At 37.9% G+C, this 23813-nt stretch overlaps 1 protein-coding gene across 6 annotated transcripts in view; it reads left to right on the top strand.

Moving 5' to 3' along the window:
• ARHGAP6 (Rho GTPase activating protein 6) overlaps nt 1-23813 on the top strand; it is a 310769-nt gene that overhangs the window by 277109 nt on the left and 9847 nt on the right. For all 6 annotated transcript variants that reach the window (XM_063147746.1, XM_063147752.1, XM_063147755.1 and 3 more), the window contains exons 4-10: nt 1570-1826; nt 6383-6578; nt 9571-9626; nt 13304-13454; nt 14683-14831; nt 17902-18081; nt 22340-22437. In XM_063147746.1, coding sequence (XP_063003816.1) covers nt 1570-1826; nt 6383-6578; nt 9571-9626; nt 13304-13454; nt 14683-14831; nt 17902-18081; nt 22340-22437 — 1087 coding nt within the window. The remainder of the gene's footprint in view (nt 1-1569; nt 1827-6382; nt 6579-9570; nt 9627-13303; nt 13455-14682; nt 14832-17901; nt 18082-22339; nt 22438-23813) is intronic.

The raw sequence follows: 23813 nt of genomic DNA on the forward strand, positions 1-23813 counted from the left end.
GTCTAAAGTCTAACTGAAAAGTCTAACAGGAACTGGCAAATCCTGCATTGCTTGATATCTGTGTGAGGATATTCTTTCTTGTCCTAAATTAAATGCAGATGGTTTTAGGTGTCATTCTACTCACAGGTCACCTCCAGAGTTGCTTGATATATGAGGCACTGCTTCCTGATTTAGTTTTGACTGGCCACTAAAGTTAACTCATATCTTAACATTTCATGCTTCTAAAGAGCAGGAATGTTTCTACCAAATCAGAACAATGGGCTGTTGTTTCTTTAGTGTGATAGACTAGTAGTGTCCTCATTCAAGATTCTTAAAATATCCTCTTCTTTTCAATGCCTTATTCAATACAAATCCAGATACAATTAGCAAGTGTCATCAAAGACCTAGTCAGACTTAAAATCCCAGGAGGAATTTTGGTTTCATCATTTACGTAATTGTGGCAAAAGAGATGTATAGTATTTTTTTTAATAATTCCTTCTTTGATGCTTAAAGAAATTTGGCTTTAATCTCTGGTGCTTTATTTATGCCTGATCTGAGCATGTCTAAAGCTGCAGCCTAGTAGAAGTTGCACTTATTTTCACCAGAGTGAATAGCATCGATAACTAATTTTTTTTCTATTTCTTTTGAGCACAAGCCAGTTCTAGTTGGAAATCTGTCTCAGTAGTTTTGCTTCTGCTAATCTCAGATAGATATGGTTTGAAAATTATTGATGAGAATTTTGTAATTGCTGATTGATTCACTGTAAAACATTTTTCTATTTTGTAAAATATTTAAGCATTTTACTTTGAGATCTGAGATATGTGCTGGTTTTGTACATTACAGTTGTATTGATGTGAAAGGATTATGTTCTTTCTCTTAGTGGAGACAAACGTGTTCTCCTATATTTCCATGTGTCCATGCTTTTTTACTGCTACAAAGGAACTTTACACTGATATACCACTATTAAACAGGTTCAATCTTATCAGTATTTACAACAGTATAGTTCTTGTGTAAATTTGAAATTATATCTTTGAAGGCTTAATCTGAGGGGTGAATGTACTTCAAAGCTCTCTGCACAGGCAGATTGATACTCTCAGAACTGTAGTAAAGCCCATGCACATGCCAGGACCCCTTGACTCTGGTGCCCTACAGCATTCATGAGGAGGGAGCCTGGTGGAGGGATCTGAAACATGAGAGAGAGCTTTGGAACACTTCAATGAGGCTCACAGTCTCAGGATGGTTACCAGAGCTTCTGATGCCCCTGTGCACCATCTACATGTAATCAGAAGTGCCTGACTTCATTTACTTTTGGTGGAAGTTAACATCCTAATTAGATTTGATCTCAAGTGATTTTCCAGATCCTGTGCAGAGTATCTTGCATTATGTGACTGGATGTATGATTCAGATACGATAGGCTACAACAACCTGGCATGGTTGTTGCTATTATTGCTGAGTCCAACACTTCATTGGAATTACTATATATTTAAAGAGACTTCAGATTGTTTTTCTTAACAAAGAAAGAGTTAATTCTTTTTGTACTAAATAAATACCAGATGTTTGGTAACTATTAGGCGTTTGTTGTTGTTGCAGAATTTATTCCCCAGGCTTTTGGAATGCCTTTGTCTCAAGTGATTGCTAATGACCGGGCCTACAAGCTCAAGCAAGACTCTCAGAGAGAAGAGCAAAAAGATGTTTCAGATTTTGTGGCCTTTCTCTTGCCATTTGGAACTAAAAGACAGAACAAAGAACTTTCCAGCAGTAACTCATCTCTCAGCTCCACCTCAGAAACACCGAATGAATCCACTTCTCCTAACACACCTGAGCCAGCGCCACGGGCAAGGAGGCGTGTAAGTAGACACATCACAATGGGGTGTGTGACTGTAGGTCCAGAGGGTCTGACTGGACCAGGACATCCCTGTTGTGTGTGTGGACTGTGGACTACTTTCTGTTCAATAGTGTTTTTTTTTCAGGTGGAAGTCAGCCTCATCAACTTCAGAAAACTCTTAACTGTAGTGGAAATCTTCTTTTGCTGATGCTGGTGGGAAAAGGTCATATAGACCCTGTGAGTCTGTAACAGATCACAAAGAGGCAGAGAGATTATCTAGAAGTCTTCCTGTTTGCTCCCTTTATCTACCTCCTTCTAAGTCTTTCAGATTTAACAAATTCGATCTGTCTTCAACCTAATTTTTTTCAGCAGTTTTAAAGTCGAAACCTAAGTGTTTGATATTTATAGGTATACTTATCTTAATCTAGCTCTAACTTGATAATAATCCCAATCTTTATATTAATAAATAATAATTATCCTTGACTATTAATCCCTATCCTTATATTAATAAAAATCCTCATGTTCTAACCCTTATCATATCCTCCGTGGTAAGTAAGGAGTTGTCAGACTAGATTTGTGCCAGGGTCTTCAAAGGATGTTTTTGCATGCAGACTAGGAAGAAGCCTTTGACAGCAAAACACATAGTGGTGGGTTTAGGTTGAATATTAATCTGCATGTAAAATTGATAATTTTTTAGCATAAACCTGTTCCTTGCAAGTAAATTTTATGCTCTGAACTTTCTAGTTCTACAGTTGGTAATTTTTTTTCTTTTGTTACCATGGAATAGAGGTTCTAGACTTTCTGGCTTTTTAATTTCATTTGCAATGGAGAGAGAAAAAAATTGCATAATACAATACTTTGAATAAAACCCCTTTTAATAAATCTGAGCAAGAATTAAGGTGCAAGAACAGACTCTGGAAAAGAAAGTTTTTTCTTAAGAACCTCGCCTTCTTTCATCCATAGCCTAAAACTGCTTCATAGAAATTCTCTGTTGGGCTCTTCAAACCAGGGATTAAGAGGGGTGGAACTGGAGTAAATTGCAAATTGAGAGAAGGCAGAAGGCAGGTCATGGGACTCTTTCTTTGTCTAGCTGCCAGCTGAAGCTTGAAGTGTCTATATTCTGTCTGCAAAACTGAAAGCATGGTGTTTGCAGTCTTGTGTACTCATTAACTCACATCTGTTTGTCTGTGCGAACCATATGAGCAGGCATTTGTGTTCACACAAAAGTGCAAAGTTACTTGACTAAGTTAAGGGAAACCCATGAATTTGACTAAGTTAAGGGAAACCCATGAACTTCTTTCAGAGTTTGGCAGTCAATGACAAAAAATAAAACTTCACTGTATGTAGTCATTGGCCTCAGAACCTTTTTTCATAGGAAAGATAACTCATGTGTCCAGAGGTGACTCATCTGCTGTTCTTTTCACATAGATTGGATTATAAGATTTCTGACCTGTATTTGACCAGTGAGCAGGCAGAAGGCCATGGATCCTTTGGTACATCCACAGAGATCCATCAGGACCAAGTTCCTAGAAGTTGAGGGAGGGTTTTGCTTGTTTTGTTTGTTTGGATAGTTGGGGATTTTTTTGTCATTAATGCCTTTGCAGCTTTCAGAGGGCAGAATTGGAGCCTTTATTCCACAGCCATGAGGAAGCAGTAGGACGTGGTTCACCCACAGAGAAATAAAAGTTAGCCTAAGGTGGACAGTGTGACATGAGGGATCTGGCATTTTCTTTAGGGAATGAACTTACCTAATAAACTTCATGAATTTTCCATTATTTAACATCAATATCAACTCATGTCCCATATCTTGTCTGTCTCTATAATTCTGTTTTTCGGTGCACTTAGCCCTCTGCCCTGAGCTTACTTAGGGGATGATAAGGAAGCCTGCACTTATCTTTTATCTCGTGAGCACCATTGCCCTGTTTTCAACTGACAAATGCTTACAAAAAAAGGAAAAAAATATTTGTTAGCAAATGCAACTGATACAACCAATTTATCACAAAAATATTGCACAGACACCTGGAGTCCAGTCCTCTTAAACTTAAACTGGAGAGATTGTTTATCATTGCTCCATTTACTTCTTTGCAACTGTGTCATTCACTTTTGTGTATTTCAAACACAAAAGTGAGTCTTCAAACACTCACCTAAGACTTTCAATAAGAGTTAGAAGAAGGTAATGCTGGCTGCAGAGCTCATGGTGAGAGTGCTGTGGTTCTCTCTTCAACAGCTTGACAAAAGTCACTGTTGCTGCATTTTCTGGGTAGGATTTTTGCCCAGCAGTTGGAAGTTGAGACTTTAAATTCCACTTTCCTTCATGTTTCTGTGTGCTTAGATAGAGACTTCCCCAGTGTATTTAGGTTTTGATCTCATCGTGGGGGAGCAGGGACTGGCATCCATTATGTGCAAAGGTAATGGCTGGCAGATGGAACTTGATTTTCTTTAGTTGCTGGGCACTGCAGTGTGTGTGTTACTGACCTGGAGCAGTGGTGTGCAGTCTCCTCCTCCTCTGTTCCTGAGCAGTCAGGTAGGTCAGACTGAGCCCAGACTAATAGGTCTGGCTGAGTTTGAGCTGGGTTTGTGGAGTATGTTGGTAACATTTTCTTGTTCACTTTGTAAAATCAGAGCTGGCCTGAACTTGTTATTGCCAAGCCATGACTTCAGTCACTGAACTCAAGGTCACTCTTCCTAAAGCCAGCTCAGTGTACCAGTTAATCCACAACTTTGATAAAATGCCCAAGGACCACGTTGAACTGACTGTATTTGCATCTATTTTAGGGATCTGAATCCGATTTAAGTAACTCTGATAATGATTCATGAGGTGAGGATGCTTTGCAGACAGGAAAGGACCAATAAAGGCAGGTTATAAAGGAGGGCACCCGTCACACAGGGGCTGCACTGGTGAGGGTGGAGTTAGGATTTTCAGTGCCAATTCCTTTATTTGATGTTTGGAATGCCAAACTCTTAAATAAACTCAAAATATCATTCAGTTGGAATTTTACACACATGGATCATAGCCAGAGGTTCTTGTTTGGTCTGGAGGGTTTTTTTGTTTGTGTTTTTGTTTCCTGTTGGCAGGAAATGGTAAAAGGAATCAAGCAGATGTACTTATGAGAGACATCAGAAATAAAGGTCAAGAGTTGCATTCTAAAGGATCTAGTAATTGTTTATAGTAATGTGGGTAAAAAAAATCTTAAAATTTCACTGTGTTTCATTTATACATCTACCATGAGTTACAAGAAACAGAACTATACCTGATAAGTTAAATGTGGTTTTTTTAAGGTATTAAGAACTAGAAATGTATGAATGAGTTTGAAATCTCAGTGGACTTTTTGTGAATTTTGCCTATGAGTTGAAAATCTTCATAAAGTTCAGCTGGCTGGGCTGATGGAACAAAATACTTTTAGAGCTTTAAATTCCCTTGTAAGCAATTCTCATTTAATTCTCAAGTTCTCATTTAATAGACATAAGAGTTCTGACTAGCAGTCTATAAATTGCCTGTCAGCTTTTAACAAACTATAATTGTCAGAAAAATTTTGAGTAGAAATTTACATTTTTGTTATTGTTTCTTAGGATGACAGGCTTCATCCCTTTACAGTACATTTTATGTTATTGTAAAATTTATGTTTTGTTTCAGAAAGAAAGAAAATAGTTTCCAAGAGATATTTTTAATAGGAAAAAATCTGAAACTTTTATTTGTGTTTATTATTAATTGTTGTTGTTATTAATAATATTAATATTATTCTTCTTATTATACATGGACCTAGAATGTTTTTTGCCTCCTAAGTTTAATAAGACTTATGAGAAATGAAATTACGGTAATCTTGTGCTTTGAAAAAAAATCTTATTTTTAAAGTGTGAAAATTAAAACATGCCAGAAACCTCCAGCTGCTTGTGCTGCTTTATCCTTTACAGACTGCTTGAACTTCTGCACCTTGCTGTAATCAAAACCTGGATTTCAAAGCTTTCATTGGAATTTTAGTGATTTTAAAAAATTAAGATATGTGAAATAGAATTATTTAAAAAATATTACACCTCAACTTCTCTGGTGTATCTTTATTCTGTGATAGAGTGGGATTATTTCAAACTCCAAAGCTGTATGAATTTGGGATATTAACTGTTAAATATATATGGTGTATGGTTGTTAATCATTTTGCATAAATTTCACTGATACAATGGTCCAAGATACAGAAGAACTAGTCAATAAGATTTAAAAATATTTATATATCTCCATGCACATGAATACAGTACTTCAGAGGTGCACCCACAGACCATGATTCATCCTTGCCCTGCAGTATGTGCAGGCTTACATCAGTAAAAGCATGGAGTGAAGGAGTGGAAAGCATTTCAATTTTCAGTATTTTAATTTGTATTCATTGTAATATGATAAGAATAACATTGGTACCGTTCCTATCCATTACACTGGTATTATAACTTAATTAATTTATAAAAATGTTGTAGCTAATGATATTTTTATATTAGTTTGTTTAAAATGCAGGTAGGCAAAAGTCTTTGTTGGACATCCTGTGATGCTGAGATTTCCCCAGCCCTACTGATTGTTCACGTGTGTGTATTTTACAGGGTGCAATGTCTGTGGACTCTATCACAGATCTTGATGACAATCACTCAAGATTGTTGGAGGCTCTCCAGCTCTCTTTGCCAGCAGAAGCTCAGAGCAAGAAAGAAAAGGCAAGAGATAAGAAACTAAGCCTGAACCCTATTTACAGGCAGGTTCCCCGGCTTGTAGATAGCTGCTGCCAGCACTTGGAAAAGCATGGTAAGAATATTTTGTTTTCCCAGGAGTGCCAGATGTATTTTTACTGTAATATAAATAAATGCCTATTTTGAGAAGTAAGTATATGCAAGGACATCTTTGAAAGCTAGACATTTTCCCTCATGTTTTCCCTCTTGCTAAAAATACTGTCTCACAAGTAATTCCGTACATGATAGCTTTCCAAACTAAAGATTTGTGCTGTGAGCTTGTAATCTGGCCCATAGAGCACAGGGATGGAGCCTTTTCTTGGAGGTCACCCATCTTGTACTGGGGTGCTCAGCTCTGCAGAAACAGCTCTTCACACCCCACAGGTTTACCTGTTCCTTCAGAGCAAAAGGTCTGAAATGTTCCAGTCAGTCTGGAGTCATGCACAGCCAGTGGATCTTAAGGTGTGAGATCTAGATTAACTATTTATACTGTAAGGCTTCTGATATTTGAAGATGGGGGTTCAGAATAAGAAAGCATTCCATGCTACATATATATTAACCTCCAAGTAGCCTCTTCCTGTTCACTGCAAGGCTTGAAGGCTGAATACTCAGTTTGTCTCTGGCTTGATTCCTCCTGACCAGCCTCAGGCTCAGGCCTGCTCTCTCCAAAGGAAATCACAAACTCCTGCCAGCATTCTTCCTGTGTGTTCATGATTGTCCAGACACAAGCCTCCCACAGCTTTACCTAACGCAGAAACAATAGTCAATCTAGGTATCTGCTCACCATCTGTGCCAATGGATCTTAGCCTTGTAAAGTTTTTTAATGATAATTGAAATAACTTGGCCACAGGAAGATGGAGTTATCCCATGGCCAGATAATCAACAAACCATAAAATAATGGTGATTGTAACAGCAAATTATGTATTTGATGCTAATTTCACCAGCAAGAAATCATTTACTAACTCTGAATGAAAGGCTTTTGCAAGATGAGGGACTGCAATTTAAACAACAATGCTGAGCTTTCACAATTCATAACTGAAAACTATCTTCCTTACTAATGTATCAAGGAACATTGCAAAAGATAGTTGCTGTTAGTCTTTCACAGAGCTTAGATACCATGGCTGACAAGTAAGGATGGGATGATTAAATTTGAGATGAATGACTTCCACCCCTTTAAGCAAAGGTAGCTGAGTTTGGAGAACATAAAAGTATCTGAGTCAGCTAAAAAAGCCATCCAGCTGAGCATCATTTGCATACTGTGATTTTATGTCACCTGATCATCTGTGATAAATTTTTTAATCCTGTTAATGCACTTTCACAACAAAGTTCTTTTCCATATGATGCTCTTTATATTTCCTTTACATTGAAGTGTTCTTTTAAAGGAAATTTATGATGAGTTATTGTGCCTTGTTTAAGAATAAACTATGATATACCACAGTGCAATAATCCGATATAATCTGGGGCAAATTCTTCAATTTTGAATTTAATCTGCTTTTCACAAGACAGTCATTGGCACTGAGAGAAACCTGAAAGTGGTAGAAGGTGGACACTGTAGCAACATCATTCGTGATTCTGAAATACTTGCCTATACGCATAAGTTCTTTTCCAGCAACAGATCACCAGCAGTTTCTGATGACTGCTTTAAAGGATAATTCTGAGCCTTGTATGACAAAAATGGTTATGTTTTTAGACATTAGAGCACCTGTCCTTGTTCACCTTCCCTATTTTCCCTGGATTCACATCCCAGAGATATAAAGGCCTGGCTTTCTGTAGACCTGCAGTGTAGCAAAAACGCTGCATGTGTAGGAATGGGTAAGCAGCCTGCAGGTTGCCCAATGTGTGTAATCTCCATCTCAGATGATTCCCTGCCAGTGTTCCTGGATTTACTGAATGGTAGTCCATCAATGTGATTTTCTGTTAAGCAAAGAGAGAAGATTTGAAAAGAGGTGTTATGTTGAGACTAAAATCTAAAAAGCAGAATCCTATCTGAATTTCTGTGATGAAGATCTGCAACTCCAAATACTGTTCAAGTTGACACATCTCCAGCAAGCAAATGTAGCCTAATGGCTGTCAGAAGGCATTTCACAAGGAAATTTTACACTTCCTGTATGTCAGTAGAGATTAGAGCTGCAGAGTAGTCCTTGTTAGACCATAAACTTCCAAGCTTATGGATAATTTCATCCCTTTTGCAAAACTGTATAACCATGTAAAATTATATTATATACACAGGCCCTTCAGGCTCTAAAATTTCCACGCACATTGTCATTGCTAAAGACCATGTCACCTCTCAAATTTTTCAGGTCCTGTTAGTTCTCAAATATGTCCACTTGAGAACCAAATTATAATTTTTTGTATTTGTAGTGGCTTTCTGCAGGACTACAAGAAGGTTTGAACTGATTTATTATGAAATAGCAGACAACACAAATTTCCTAATCGCTTTAAGTCTAAATGACACACTTCTGCACTTTGCCTAAAGTACCACAATGCTTCTTTATAGCTTTCCCTCTATATAATAGTTGTTCCTACCTTATAAAGTGCACACAACTCCCTGTTGAAGTTCTTCCCTCTCACAGTCTGCCTGAGTGCCCAGTTTAGGTACCTTTGAAGGAGACTCTCAACTTTGTCATGACAGGAACTTTGGAGCCAGTGAGTTACCCCAAATACCAGCTTCATCCTGTATCCAAATACACAGCTCAGTGCCCACATATTTAGTTGTTTTACTGCCTGTTTCCTTTGATATCAGTCCTGGAAGTTACACCTCCAAACCCTGAGCAGTGCCCCAGTCTCTGCATACTTCTGTTCCTCATAGCAGAGGCACATCTGAAGTGGCATCAGAAATGTCACAGAGATGCCATTTTGCAGATTAAGTATGATCCTTTAAAACCACAGTGGATGGCTTCTTAATCACATCTTGCATCAATGGTAAGTAAACATTTGTGGAGAAATATGTTACTTTTCTTTTTATTTATTCTTATAAGTACACACATAGGTCAGAATGCTTTGGTTCAATGCAATTTTCAGGAGAAAATTTAACAGTAAAATAGTGCTATGATGTGTTTCACTTGCAGGTCTCCAGACAGTAGGAATATTCAGAGTTGGAAGCTCAAAAAAGAGAGTAAGACAGGTGAGTGGATATGGATATGATTTTCTTTCATCAGCTATAATATAAACAAATCTGATTCCTTCTGTTATTTCTTTCCCATCTGTAGCATGGTGAAATTTAGTCTTTCTGGGTCAGTGACTTTGCTGATTTTTTGATGGCTCATAAAAGGCTATTCCAGTATCTTTTACATCTGGTGAAATCCTTGTCAGGTTCTCAGCAGGTTAACAGTCTCTGTATGTTTTGCTCTGGAAAAGTAGCACAGGGTTGGAGATCCAAATAAACTACAGTGAAGAAATTTTCCAAAGGTCACACTGCAGGGGAAAAAAAATCTTGGCTGTTCGTTTCATCTCAGAAACAGCTGAAGCTCCCAAAGTAAACTCAAACTGTAAATCTTCTTTGGAAAACTCACGGTATGAGAAAACATGCAAGTACAGAACAATCTCTTTGACCCTAAGATTGCTGCTCCTAAATATCACCTTTCTTTTACCCCTGCTAGACTTCAAGGTCAGAGCAGACCCTTCCAAGTCTTAGTATCAGCTAAATTATGAAAAAGCACAGATGGTGTGCAATTAGGTTCCAGAGATAAAGTCAAATGTGGGTGTTAGCTCCTAGATATACCCACCTAGACGTTCCCAGCAGCTGGGAATACATGTTGAATTAGAGCAGTGGAGATGGTTGTTAGTGTTTGCATGATGCATAAGGAAGAGATGAAAAGATAGAGGAAAATGTCCCTTCCAGGAAGTTAAGACAAAAATCATCAAACAGAAAAAAAAAAAGGCAACAGAAAGCTTGACTGCATCTGATCCTACAGTTTATAGTTCTTTGCAAAAAGTTGCAAAAACTTCATAGTGTAATGTTTTATCATTCTGGAAAGTTACCTTGAATAGCTAAACTGAATTGATTTTGGCAGGTATGACAGCATAGCCTACTGAATTGTAGCTCATTCTCCAGCAGTTTCTATTCCTGAGTCACTGGTGTTACACTAGGCTATAAAAACATCTGCAGAGGCAGTTTTCAGATCAACACTGAACTAGATAAAGTAGTGAAGTTGTCTCACATTTGCGTTGCAAGCTTCAGTGTCAAAATATACATAATCATTAGGGGTGAGTACAATCGCATCATACATCTGGGGAAAAAGCAGAGAGCTTCTATCATTCACTTGTAAACTAAGCCTTACTCTGAACATTAATGACTTTCACCACTTTTTGTTCTACTTTGTTTTCAAAAGGTGGGGAAATGAAGAGATTTGGGTATCTATGTTTTTTATTACATGGACTAATTTATTGAACTAGGTAAGCTGATATATTTCATTAAACAACAAGCATCAGCTTGGCCCTTGTAGTTACAGTAATAAATGCTGTCAACATGAACACATGGGAAAGTCTTGATTCAATTAAAATTCCACTCATTTTCTGAACCGTAGAAAGCCAAACCCAGCACTTAGATTTTGGTGTGCTTTTGCAGCTGTTCATTAGTTTTTCTTGTGTAGAAAGTAAGCATATTTTGTTTGCCTTCCTTCCTCAGTTAGAAAATGTCCTGTTTCAACTGTAGTTTGTTGCAGTAAATACATAAGTAAGTAGATACATGTGCCAGAGGTGGTTTTTTTTTGGTGAGCAGGAAGAGAAAACATAGAACATGTGTATCTCTTGCAAACTTCTTCTTTCATGTTCAGTGAGGTGTAGGACAGAGATTCCCCAGCTCATCTTGACTCAAGGTGGGAGATCTGGTGCATCGGGGTGCCAGGTTCCATCTTGTGTCTGAGCATTGTTGCCAAGATTGGGATGGGGAACCCTTGATGCTGGGCCTGGTGACATTGCGGCAGCTTCAACCCCGAGGATGAAGAGTGAAATAGCTAGAGCTCTGCTCTCCTATCCCCTGCTCCAGCACAGATGTCCTCATCTCTCATATCCAAGATTCAGTGGATGCTGTGGTTCACCACCTGTATCTTCCAAAGTCTGAAAGCATTCCATGTGAATGGAGTCTGAAAGAGCTGAAGTTTAAATGTACAATATACAGTTCTAACAGCCATGATACCTGGGCCTGAAATGTGGCCACATTGGCCACATCAAGGCTTCTATGATATTTTGCTGCTTAGGATATCTCTGTAGGTCTCACAGGATATCAGATCACAAGTGCCATATTCAAGTCTGTAACAGCAGTTTGTGATTTAGCCAGCTATTTGGGAAGTCTGAATTCCTGATGCAGTGCTAATCTGTTTCCTCAGCTGCTTTTGGGCACTTAAGCACAGAAACAATCTTCTGGATTGAGGTAATTTATGGTGCTCTGCAGGGATGTTCTGCTTTTGTCACCAGTCTGGAGAGTAGAATTAGGCTGGAAATGAAGTTCTCAAGTTGGCACTGGAAAATCTTTGACCATAAATCAAAGAATAATATGAGATAAAGAACATATTCTGGTCCTCATAGTATAATTATTTATTATTAATAATGACTGATATTAATAACGTTAAAAGTAATCCTAATAAATTAGAATGGAGACTGTGGTTTTTAATGAATATCTATCAACCAATATGAAAGCACAGTCTGAGCTGAAAACAAAGGATTTTCACACTGAACACACTGAAGATAGATTTGCATGTGACCAAGATTTGCTACAAATTTTTACAGGCATGTAGTTTGCTTGTGACTTAGCTTCTTTCCTCTCTTTGGTATATTTGTAATATTCCTGATGAAGAAACCTGATACCTCACATTTCCTTGTTTATAAGATTTAGCTGTAATCACTCTCTGAGAAGATAGGTGTGACATTGTGATACCTCATAAGGTTAGCAAAGGTACAATTTTTTTCTAGGAAATAGTTTTAAAACCTCTAGACTGTTTTCAAAATGCAAAAAGAGTAAAAGGTGAAGCTGTCTTCCTTGAGGAAAGTATTCTGCTCTTTCTGCTGGAAAATCCCTCCAGAAGGGCAAGCTTTTACCTTTTCATAAGATATCTTGGATTTGGAAGAGTGTTTTCATCTGCCTTTGGGAAGTGTGATGCCTTTAATTCAAAGTGTGATGCCTTTAATACAGCATTTGTCTGAGGACCAAAGCAGGGGAAAAAATTAGCAATACCTTGTAATGATGTTAGCTTGCTGTTTGTGAACTCTGTAATGATGATTACTTAATGAACATAACTAAATTAGGAAGGCAGAACAAGGTGTGTGTGAAGGAATACTGTGAAGTCTTAGTGAACCTGTCTGCTTGATACCTATCTTTACATACAGTCTTAAATGACAAGAGAAATGTGAATTTGGTGGATATTAACATGATATTACTAATAATGTTTTTCTACAAAATCATAAGTGTTATAAAATGCAGTTTTAGTCTTTCTGATTCCATAATGCAGTAAGGTGATATGAGAGCCTGTCTTGTAATTTTCCTTATTTTCTCTGGTTTCTGCCTTTGCTATGAATCTTGCATTTCTGCAAAAATTATTCTTGGATACATGTTTTCATACAAGAGTGTCATATATTAGCTAGAAAAAAAATGTATTTTATTACAACCTGGTGCAAACCTTAAGTTATTTATTACATATTAAGCAGCAATTAGATATTAATTATGTCGTTGACCTTACCAAAGACTAGTCATGCTCACTCTTGAAATTAAAAAGGAGTAAATCTGCTTTTCTAAAGATTTTCTGTGTTGGGATGCATTACTGGGGACAATAAGTGACTGTAGTTTTCTCTCATGATTTTTTTCAGTTACGTGAAGAGTTTGACCGAGGTGTAGATGTTGTATTAGATGAAGAGCACAGCATTCACGATGTTGCTGCCTTGTTAAAGGAATTTCTGCGTGACATGCCTGATCCACTTCTCACCAGAGAGCTTTATACACCTTTCATCAACACTCTCTGTGAGCTCTACAGCATCTTGATTTATCAATTTTCAAAGGCTAATTTGTTTGAATTCTTTGATCTCTACTAATAGCCTTCTTTTAATCTATTCCTTTAATGCTCTGGCCTCGATTTTCTCCAAGTATTTGTTTAATACACTATAAATTATATAGTATATTTAATAACAATTATATATATAATACAATATAGTGTATAAGAATATAAATAATATAGTATATTCTTTAGTATAAATTTACTGAGGTCTTGGTTTTACTTCTTGGTTTTATATTGTAGAAATATAATCCAGAAAAGTAGAACAAGGGTTTCACTAACTATATATATTTTTGCATTTGTAAGGATAGAATTCATGTTTTCTATTAAAACCTGACCCTGTCTTTGATCCAGCAGTGCCAGGTCACAGACTCCCATTTGAATCTTTGTCTCTTAGAATTTTTAGATCTGTCTACTGACCAAAGTTCCAGCTTGGCTTGAAAAATTCAAGTTTCTTCATATTGTTCCTTTCATTTATTCTTCTTTGATGGTCCTCAAAGCCATCATATTAAGTACTCCCAATTGTGTTGCCTAAGACCCAAGTGCACACTGTCAGGGATTTAGGAAAAAAGTTAAGTTGGACAGTTCAAGCTTAAGCAGCTGCCTGGTATGGGTTCTTCAGATGCTTTCTAGCCCTCATGTCTGAGATCCTGCCTCTGTCCCACCTTTGTCACTGGCTACCATTTAGATGGTAGATGGTAGTGATAGCAGAGTGTCCTTTATTGCTCTGGTGGCTTTCCAATCTCCTGGTACTTCTGCGAGATGAAAAACTGTAAGAAAACTGATTAAAAATGTCTGAAGCATAAACCTGACTGGAATGCTTGATAGCTACTGTACATACCAGTAGCCATACCTAAATGAATGGAGTAAGTAGAAAAGTAAGCAGAATATTTGAGTCCAGTAACAGTGATGGAGTGTAAAACATGGGTTTTGCTCTCTTTCAGGATAAGAAAAATCTTATTGAAAAATCTTATCTCGTGAGCAAAATGTTGACCAACTAAGGCAAAAATCCCATAGTAGTAGTTCTTAGAGTTTTGATGTTTCCTTAGAGTTTTCTCTTTTTCTTCTGATGTTGTAAGGAAAATGGTTCTTAAACAAAGCTATTCCTATACCTTCCTTTGGGTTGGGATCAGTATATTTGTTCTGCTTTTAGGTTAGTTGGAGTGATTTCTTAGAACATATTTTTTCCCCTCTTAGTATTAGAGCCAGATGAGCAGCTCAGCACCTTACAGCTTCTCATTTATCTTCTACCTCCTTGTAACTGCGATACCCTTCACCGCCTGCTGCAGTTCCTCTCCACAGTAGCTGGCCATGCAGAAGACACCAGAGACAAGGATGGCCAAGAGGTAAGTCCTGGTCACTTGTGTCCTTTGACTTTACTGAATTCATGGTCTGAAAAGAGATCTTTAAAGCCTTGAAACATACACAATGGTGGCATATCCCTGAAAGGTGGGAGAGACTTTATCTGTTTGTCTGTACTTCTGCCATTTGTTTACAATGTTCTTAGGGCTGTGAAGGTTTAATTTTTGTATGACTTAACGAGTAAAGCATCTACCACTTCCTTTGGGAGATTCAGCGTACCAGCCTTGCTGTCAAGAACGTCTAATGTCATCCATTCTTCCCCTGCTGCCTTGTTTTATCCCATAATATTTTATGGGAAAAGTACTCGGAAAAGGTCAGGCATGCAAGGATATGCTTCTTCATTTACTTTTCATTCTCTGTTGTTGCTGTTTTACATGACTTTTGGACAGAGCAGTTCGCTTCTTGGTTCTCTTCGCTTCCTTGTGGGCCCTGGGTAGTGAAAAATAAACAGAGGACAGGAACTCCATCTGTATCCTTGCAACTGACAGACCTCATCACTAGCTGGAGTCAGGGTTCATCTTTGCCCATTTTCTTTCTGACCTCCTTAACTCTTGCAGCCTGGACCAAATTCTGTGGAGAGTTTGATGTGCACTCACCCCACAGAGACAAGAATACCCCCAGCCATGGGGCTGAGCTCTAGCCCTGAGCATTTTCATGTCTGCACCCTGTGCCCATTCATGCTGGAGAAAACCTGAAAATCCAGGCTTCCCATTTCCTACCAGGGAAGTGCTGGCACCAGTAGGCTGCTGTGTAAAAGGAGGCAACTCTGTTAAATGAATAAAATGGATATAATCTGTCAGTGCTTGACAAAAATATACTGGTTTATCTATGGAAGGACTTCTCAGTCATCTGAACTGCAGCAGAGACTACTTCTGAGACTCTTATGAAACTCCTTGAGAATTTTGTCTTCCAAATGGAAAATTCTGCTGATTTTGTCATATTTGGATCCCTTTTGCAGTTGTTTGATTTCAACAATTAGCACTTTGAGACTTATTTTTGCCAATTTTCTGCCTCAAATCCTAACTTCCAGTTATTCCATCTTTACAAGTCCTAACTTCCAGTGTTGCATGTGACTTCAAGGCCCATTTCACTTTTAAATCCACTTTAAATGCTATTATTTTTGTTCTCAGCAAGGAGTTGATAAAAAACTATATCGCTCTGATGGGAAACATTTAAAAAAAGCAGCCTGTAATACTTTAGTGTGCTTAAAAACATGTATAAGCCAGCTAAGGTCATGGTCCCCCTGGTCCTGCAAAGAGTTCTCTGTTGGTTCAGGAATGTACCCAAGAGGATCTTATTGCAGGGCTAGGGGATGCTGCTGAGCAGAGTTCATTTGGCTCAGCCATGGTACATCAGCTTTGCCACAGGTGTTTTGGTAAGGCAGGTTTATGTCACTTATCTTGACAGTACTGTGAGCATCAGGAATATTATGTGCAACTGGATACCTTTTATAGATAATACAGTATTCTGCTCACAATTATTTAAGCAACTTATGAAGAACTAAGTGAATAAAAGCATTCAGGGCAAGAGAAAGTATTTTATCAGACTGTTTGCTATCACTGGAAGGAAAACAGCCAAGCTTTGGCACACAGACCCTCTTGTTGATTTCTTTCAACAACCCTTCTCTCACAAAGATGAAGATGGATGACTAATTTTATTAAAATTGCTCATTCAGTTTACTTCTGTGGAAATGTTTACAACATTTTTTAAGGCTGCCCTGAGGCTGCCCTTAAGAAAAGGCTCACTGTACAAATAGCCTGCACATGCAGATCTGGGCACAGCCTGAGGCTGCCCTGGCACACTTGAGGCCCCCTGTGCCTGTGCATCTGTGTTGGCTCAAAACTCAGAGTTTAAAAAGCAGGTCACCTGAGAAACAGCTGGTGCTTGGTGCTGTGCAAACAAGGTTTGCTGTTCTCACAGTCCTGCTGGGATGGATCTCTAAACAAAGAGCCAACATGTTTGCTATGACTGCCCATGCACCTACTTAGTACAGGTTCTTTTCAACACTACACACGGCTCCTACAAACAAAAAGCTTTTTACTGTCATTTCTGTGCTGTCTAGTTGAGTTCTTTGAAAAATAAAACAGATGTAGTCAGTGCAATTTTAAAGTTTTGACTAGAGTCTTTGATGAATGATCAACTACAAAAAAAATTTAAAATACTGCTTTGAAATCATGTTTTGTACAACTCACTTTTGAAGTTCTATTTTTACTATCTCTTTTTGGTGTCTCTTTATATCCTTTCTAAAAACTATTTGTTCAAATGACCTCTACTTTTTATTGAAGAATAGAAAGGGAAATTAATAGTCCAATCACAAATATGACAACGAAAGTATTGATGTAATAATGTATATGACATATTTTTCAGGTAATTCCTGTCTAGTCTAGTATGTATTCCTAGCCTTTTGTTTCCTCAAAATTCAGGTTAACGTTGCGTCCTTGAGCACAGGTTTATAAAAGTAGGAAAAAAGATAAAAACCTCAACAAACTAAAACAAGCCACCAAACAAGTAAACATTTGGCATGTTGTAGAAATACAGGAAAATACTCATAAAAGAAGTGAGCCTGCTCCTTAATAATCTCAAGAGTTTAAATGTGGAAAAGTATCACTGTATTTGTTTCAAATCATGAATGCTGCTTGAGAAAGCCAGGAGCTTTCAGCATTAGGTCCTAGGAGACAGTAACGTGCTGAGATGCTGAGGTAGGAGGGAGGTTGCTCTGAGTTCAGAAGTTTGCCACTGTTGAGCTCCCAGGGAATTAAAGGCAGAAAACATTTCCACCTTCTACTCCTCTAATCCACTTGAAAATATATCCAGAAAATCTACAGTGCTTGTTGCAGAGATGTTCAAAACAAGGTGTTTCTAAAAGTTGCTCGTTTTTAATGACAAGCAGCAGTTTTGGTTTTGATGAATGAAGCATCTACCAAATCGGGGGGGACAGAGTGTGTGTTTGTGTGTGGGTGTTAGGAGTGTGAGTGTGTATAGATGTGTCTATATACATATCTGTATACATTAGGGCCTGTGAGACCCCACCTCATTTTTTTTTCTCTTTTCTAGATTACTGGGAACAAAATGACATCGCTTAATCTGGCCACCATCTTTGGCCCTAACTTGTTGCACAAGCAGAAATCTACAGACAAAGAATTCTCAGTTCAGAGCTCAGCTCGAGCTGAAGAGAGTACTGCTATCATAGCTGTTGTGCAAAAGATGATTGAAAACTATGAAACCCTGTTCATGGTGGGTGGATATTTTTTCATATTTCTCTTATATATTTGTAAGATGAATACAAAAATAGCTGATTAGTATTAAAGTAGATGAGGATGAAATAAACTGTAGAAGCTGCATTAAATTAGGATCAGTAGTTATCGGTAACAAAGAGTAGTCTTCTAGCAAGGAGAATGATTTGCAGTAAGTAAAAATATTAAAAATGTGTGCTTATATCTTGGTTAGAATGGTTTCTGTGCAGGTAAAGGTACATTTTTTAGAAGATCATGAAAATGATGGGGTTGGCCATTCAGTTGTATACTGAGCAATGTATAGACAAGACTGAAAATGATCTTTCACATCTCAGTTTTATAAGTCAGGAAGAAAATTTTTCTGCAGGGATTAAGACATCCTTGATTAATTTAAGGAACTACCTTCCCTACCCAAGACTTTTTTATTGGTCGGATGGAGAGGAAGGATAAAGCTTTCTTGTTTATTAGCTGGGTAAAGGGAATAAAACATAAATCTGTGTAGTTCCTGAGTTCCCTTCAGTTCTTTAGCTGAAGCAAGTTCTTCATAAGAAGGCTGATGGCCTTGAAGTTGGACATGTTGTTTACTTCAGATGAAGCTGAGTTAGGTCACATTTCTTATGCCTAGCAGTTACCTGAGCAGTTCATTCTGTGGCTTTATCTCATCCTCTTTTTGTCTACAGAATTGTAGGTCAGCTCAGCATGACTTGTGTCTGAGGGAGCCCTGCTCTGGAGGTAGCAGAGGCCAGTCAGACCTAGCAGTGGTCTTCATTATTCTGTATTCATTTTTGTAAAAATACACATTGTAACAAAACCAGTAGTCTTGAAGAAGTGGAAAAAACTTTGGTTGTTGTGTGAGAATAAGCAGCACTGAGGAGATAAGTTCCCAAGGCAGAAAGAACACTCTGGAAACCTTCAGTGCTTCAGCAAAGCTAAGTGCTGGAGACCTTGTTGGAAGAAGATGAACAACCCTGAACTGTGGGCTGATGGCCACATAGAACTGTAAATGGAAGATGTCTATCAGGTTTCAGCAAGGGAGTAGAGCATGAGAAAGCAATCATGAGCCCTGCCTCAGATATCTTAGCCTCAGATGAACTTCTTTGTGGTTTTCCTGCCTTTTATTTGTATTCTTGTACCAGAGAGACACTTGCAATAGTTTTCTTTTGTGTTTTCTTTCTTTTTTTTTTTTTTTAATGCTTTTTACAGTTGGGCGAAATGCTAGGTGCTGTTTTTCCTTCCACCTCAGTAAAAGAAAGTGACAGAATTGCACTCCTGTGTGAAGGTCTGCTGGCCAGAGTGTGGATGGCACTATCAAGTTTGAGATAATACTTGAATAAGAATACTTAATATAGTTGAAGTGCTCTTATTGTTGTTTCTCTTTAAGAACTTCTAACAGCACAGACACAACTCAGTCCATGATACTTAAGGCATGCATTGTGACTTTCAATGTGGAAAGGATGGGGCTAAGGTTAGACTAACCTGCATCAGGGCCCTAATTCTGATGGATTTATTCCTTCTTCTCTTCAGTGCTTCAGCTTTCTTCTGGGGGTTAAATGGAGTGTGGGAAAAAGAATTTCTTTGGTTTTCCAGAGTTGCTTTTACTGTTTATACTCGACATTTATGCTACATTAAAAAAAAAAAAAAAAGAACATCTGGAGTTAAACATTCAGCTATAACTATAACATGGTGTATTAATTCTCAGATGCTTTTGTGTTTGGGTTTTTTTTTTTTTTCTTTCTGTTACTTTTATATACGGGGAGGTTATGAAACTGTGATTGGTTTCAGCATTGAAACTGGAAGAACATTTGGAACCAAACCCTAGGAAAACAAAATGTGGTGGTGGACCACAATATCAGAATGATTCTGATTTATTGGTGGATCAGAGAAATTCTGTTTTTTGGAACAACTCAGGATATTGAGCACCATTTTTACTGAGTAACTATGATTAGCATCAGTAGCATGCAAAAGTGGATTTCCTGTAGAAGATGGAATCTGGTCATTGCTTCATTGATGTCAGTGATGATAATCACTTTCATATCCAAATCTTGCCCATTTCAATGAGTCTTGGGGACTTATTAAAATTAAGGATTGTTCTTTGCCAGTCTCTGCAGCTGAATGAAAGGAAGCACAACTCAGCCACTCTTCATTTTTGGCTTGGCTTTGCATGAAGAAAGGAGATCAGCAGCTTGTTCATGTATTTCATCTCCTAGTGTCCAAATCCAGCCCTGCTGCAAAGAAGTACTACAGAGTATATGAAATTTCATATTTTTACAGTTAGAGGCTACTGTGACCTTCCCACTGTGGAGGCAGCCACACACTGCCATGCTGTGCCACATCAATGGCCAGGGACAGCACAAGGAGACACTTCAAGGGTTCCTCCGCCCTTCTGTGTGTCAACAGCTATGACTGTCATGTTGCACCAAACCCCAAAATCTCAGAATATCTGGTACTCTACTGGAGTCCTCACAACCCTGGAGCCCTCTGATTATGTCCCTGTATGTCCTCCAGAGCTGTGTTTTCACCAGCTCCCTTGGCTTCCCTTCTGTCCCAGATTTCAAGTTCTTATCCATCTCCTTGGGTGCAATTACCAGTGAAGCAATTCAGTAATATGATGACATCTTCCTGAGATACTACTGTTGTAGTTCTCTATAAGTGTAAGTTTGCAATTACATATCAATTCTGTACTTGCCAAGTTACTGAACTAAACTGAAGAAAATTGTGCACAGGAGGAACCCCCAAACCCAATAGGCACCTAGCAAGGAGACCATCAGTACAAATCTACTTGCAGATTCATTCTGGTAAAACCCCTATGAATCAGTAGAACCATTAAGTTTGGGTTTCAGAGAAGCTTTCTGTTGGAACTGAGCTTCTCATGGAACTTTTTCAGACTTTTTGTGATGGATTTATCATTCTTTTTAATAAGGCAAGATGTATTTTTGTTTTCTGACAAAATTCTCTCAGTAGTTTCTTAGAAAGTTGTTTGATAAAAAGCTGAGTAGAAAGATACAGACAAAAATGTGTGGATTTTTTTGTTACCATTAAACTCTATGTGGAGTTTCTTCTAGTGTACAGAAAGGCTGTCTAAATGGAGAAGTTACAGTACACCAGGTTTCTAAAAATTATATTCCTATAAAAAGAATTGTTTAAAGACCAGTGTATCAGTGACCATCAGTAAGATATTTTTCCAGTTCAGAGATTGAAAACAATATTAAAAAAAATGAGTATGTGGTTACACAAGTTTTTCATAGAGATTTTGGATCAGTTTGAATTAAATTATGCATATCTTTATTTATTTTCTAATTATTTCCTTATTTTAAGAAATATGCCTTTTATGTAACTAGACTCCTTAAATACTTTCCAAAATGGGATATTCCTCTGGGGAACATGTTAGTAATGCTATTCCTATTTCCCAGGAAATATCAGGGAGAACAAATGGTCCATGAAGTGTGACTTGAAGCTCAAGAGATTCAGGCTCTGACAGCTTACATCCAGAAACATATATTGCCCAGCTGATGAGCCCTTGCTGAGATTGTCTTGCACTGACTTTCACGTGTCATGAGTGAACCTGGGCTGTTCTTGGATGGTTTCATCTGTTCCAGTGTTTTGAAGTTTGTGTTGAGCGTTCTGCTGTAATGCAGACAAAGCAGACAAATCCTTACTTGAAGATTGATAAGAGTCATGTAAAGTGCAGTTGGAAACACAAAGTTTACTTGTGTAGATTTTGGGGTGCCATTTCTGCTACCTGCCCAGGAGATGTTGCTGTATCCTGCAGCATCTGAAGCTGTCAAGGGTTTTGAAGGTTCATATCCATACAAAGTGCAAAGAGAAAGCACATCAGAAGGCCAAACTCCAAAGGTGACACAAATTCTGAGTCTGTTGATCAGAGTGGCTGGAGAGGCAGAGATGGAGATTGGTAAATGTCCTCAGATGTTTGAAGGGTGGTGTAAAGTAAATACCTTAAACGGTAGCTTTTGAGATTGTGATACCTAAGTGATCCCACTGTTATTTCCAGATATAATAACCAACTGGACACCTACCAGTTATTCAACAGTAATCAGCATTGAACATTGTACAAAGTGATCTTCAGTCCTACTTCATCTGTTCTTACATGAAATTTCTCTTTTAAGTGAAAGCTTCTGAATATTTTATATACTTTCTGTAAATGTACTTGTACTAGTTCATTTAGATTAAGCATAGCACCAAAATTAATGTATATGAAAGGATATTAACCTCCAACTAAGTATTCTTTTATGTCTTCATAGGTTTCCCCTGATTTACAGAATGAAGTGCTTATTAGCTTATTAGAGACTGATCCAGATGTTGTAGACTATTTGCTGAGGAGGAAAGCTTCCCAGTCATCGTGAGTAATCTGTTTTTTCATCATCCCTTTTTCTTCTGGGAATTTCTATCTCCCACTGGAAGTGTCCAAAAGGTTCTAGTTTTCCACAGCTCTTCTGCACTGTCTACAATGGAGTAGAAATATCCTCCCTATTACACAGACTCTGCCAAAGAAATTCTGACTCTTGTACAGCATTTTCTAAGGACAAAACTTGTTTCCCTGATTCAGAGGAAAGATTGTGTTCTGCTGCAGAGAACAGAATGATATGTACATAAAAATATTCAGTGCACTATTATCTGACAGGATGTTTTTTAGTCATCTGCTGGTTTGTGTCTTGGGTTTATTGTAGTCTTCAGTAACAGGAAGCATGTATTCCACTATCCTTGAAACACACCCTAGAGTGCCTTAACACCATCACAGCGAGCTGCTTGACCACTCTGTCGTTCTTTTCCTATCCTATACATGTAGGACATTGTGAACAAGCCAACTGCCACAACAGCAGCCCTATGGAGACTTTGGATATTATTTAATTGTATGCTTTGTGAAGGATCTGAAGAGAAAAAAAATCACACTGGTCTCTATAGCAGTTATGATACATAACATATTCTTGTGTATGGTGTACCTGCACCCTTGTGCCTTAATGCTGTGAGTTTGTACATTCAGATTAAGAGTATTCCTGGCTTTCTTATGGGACCACACACTCATTGTCATTATTCTAGTGAATCCCAATATGGCAGACCCCAAAATCACAAAATTTGATAGAATTGCTTTAAGTAATTTTTAAGAGGGTTTGTAGACTCTAAACTCTCTGGGACATATTGGACTTTGTCTTCCTGTGTTTGTGGAAAGTGCCTAGTGCATTCAGAATATAATTAAAATTGAATTTGTGTAGTCAGCTATGATTTTTTTTCTCTCCCTCTTAACATTTTATATTTGGAGGTAATGTAATGGTGTGCCTGGCTTCAAAGGGAAAGGTATACAAGAAATAGTTTAACTAACACCTTCAGGAAAAAGCTTTCTTTAACTACAAAATTTGGAAACAAAAATAAGTGCAGTATATATTGAGTTGTAAAGGATTTTATTAGTTTCCTAACTTTACCACATGAAGGAGAAAATTAACACAGATCATCTGATTTGGGGTAATTTTCTTTGTGTGAAGTAATTTCAGCTAGTTTGTCTGACTGACAAGTAATCATGTGTATATTTAGATCACAGTAAGTGCAGGTTAGTTAGAGGTACATAAACTGTCTTTTAGACTTGTTTCACATTTGCCAGAAGCCAAGACTACAATCAGGACAGACACTACAAAACATATGACATAAGGTAGTGTGTTGAGCTTATGTCATATGTTTCAGCCCTTAGTTTGGAATGATAGATAATTTCTAGCTCAAGCTAAT

The sequence above is a fragment of the Melospiza melodia genome, chromosome 2 (genome assembly GCF_035770615.1).
Source record: "Melospiza melodia melodia isolate bMelMel2 chromosome 2, bMelMel2.pri, whole genome shotgun sequence".
Taxonomy (NCBI): domain Eukaryota; kingdom Metazoa; phylum Chordata; class Aves; order Passeriformes; family Passerellidae; genus Melospiza; species Melospiza melodia.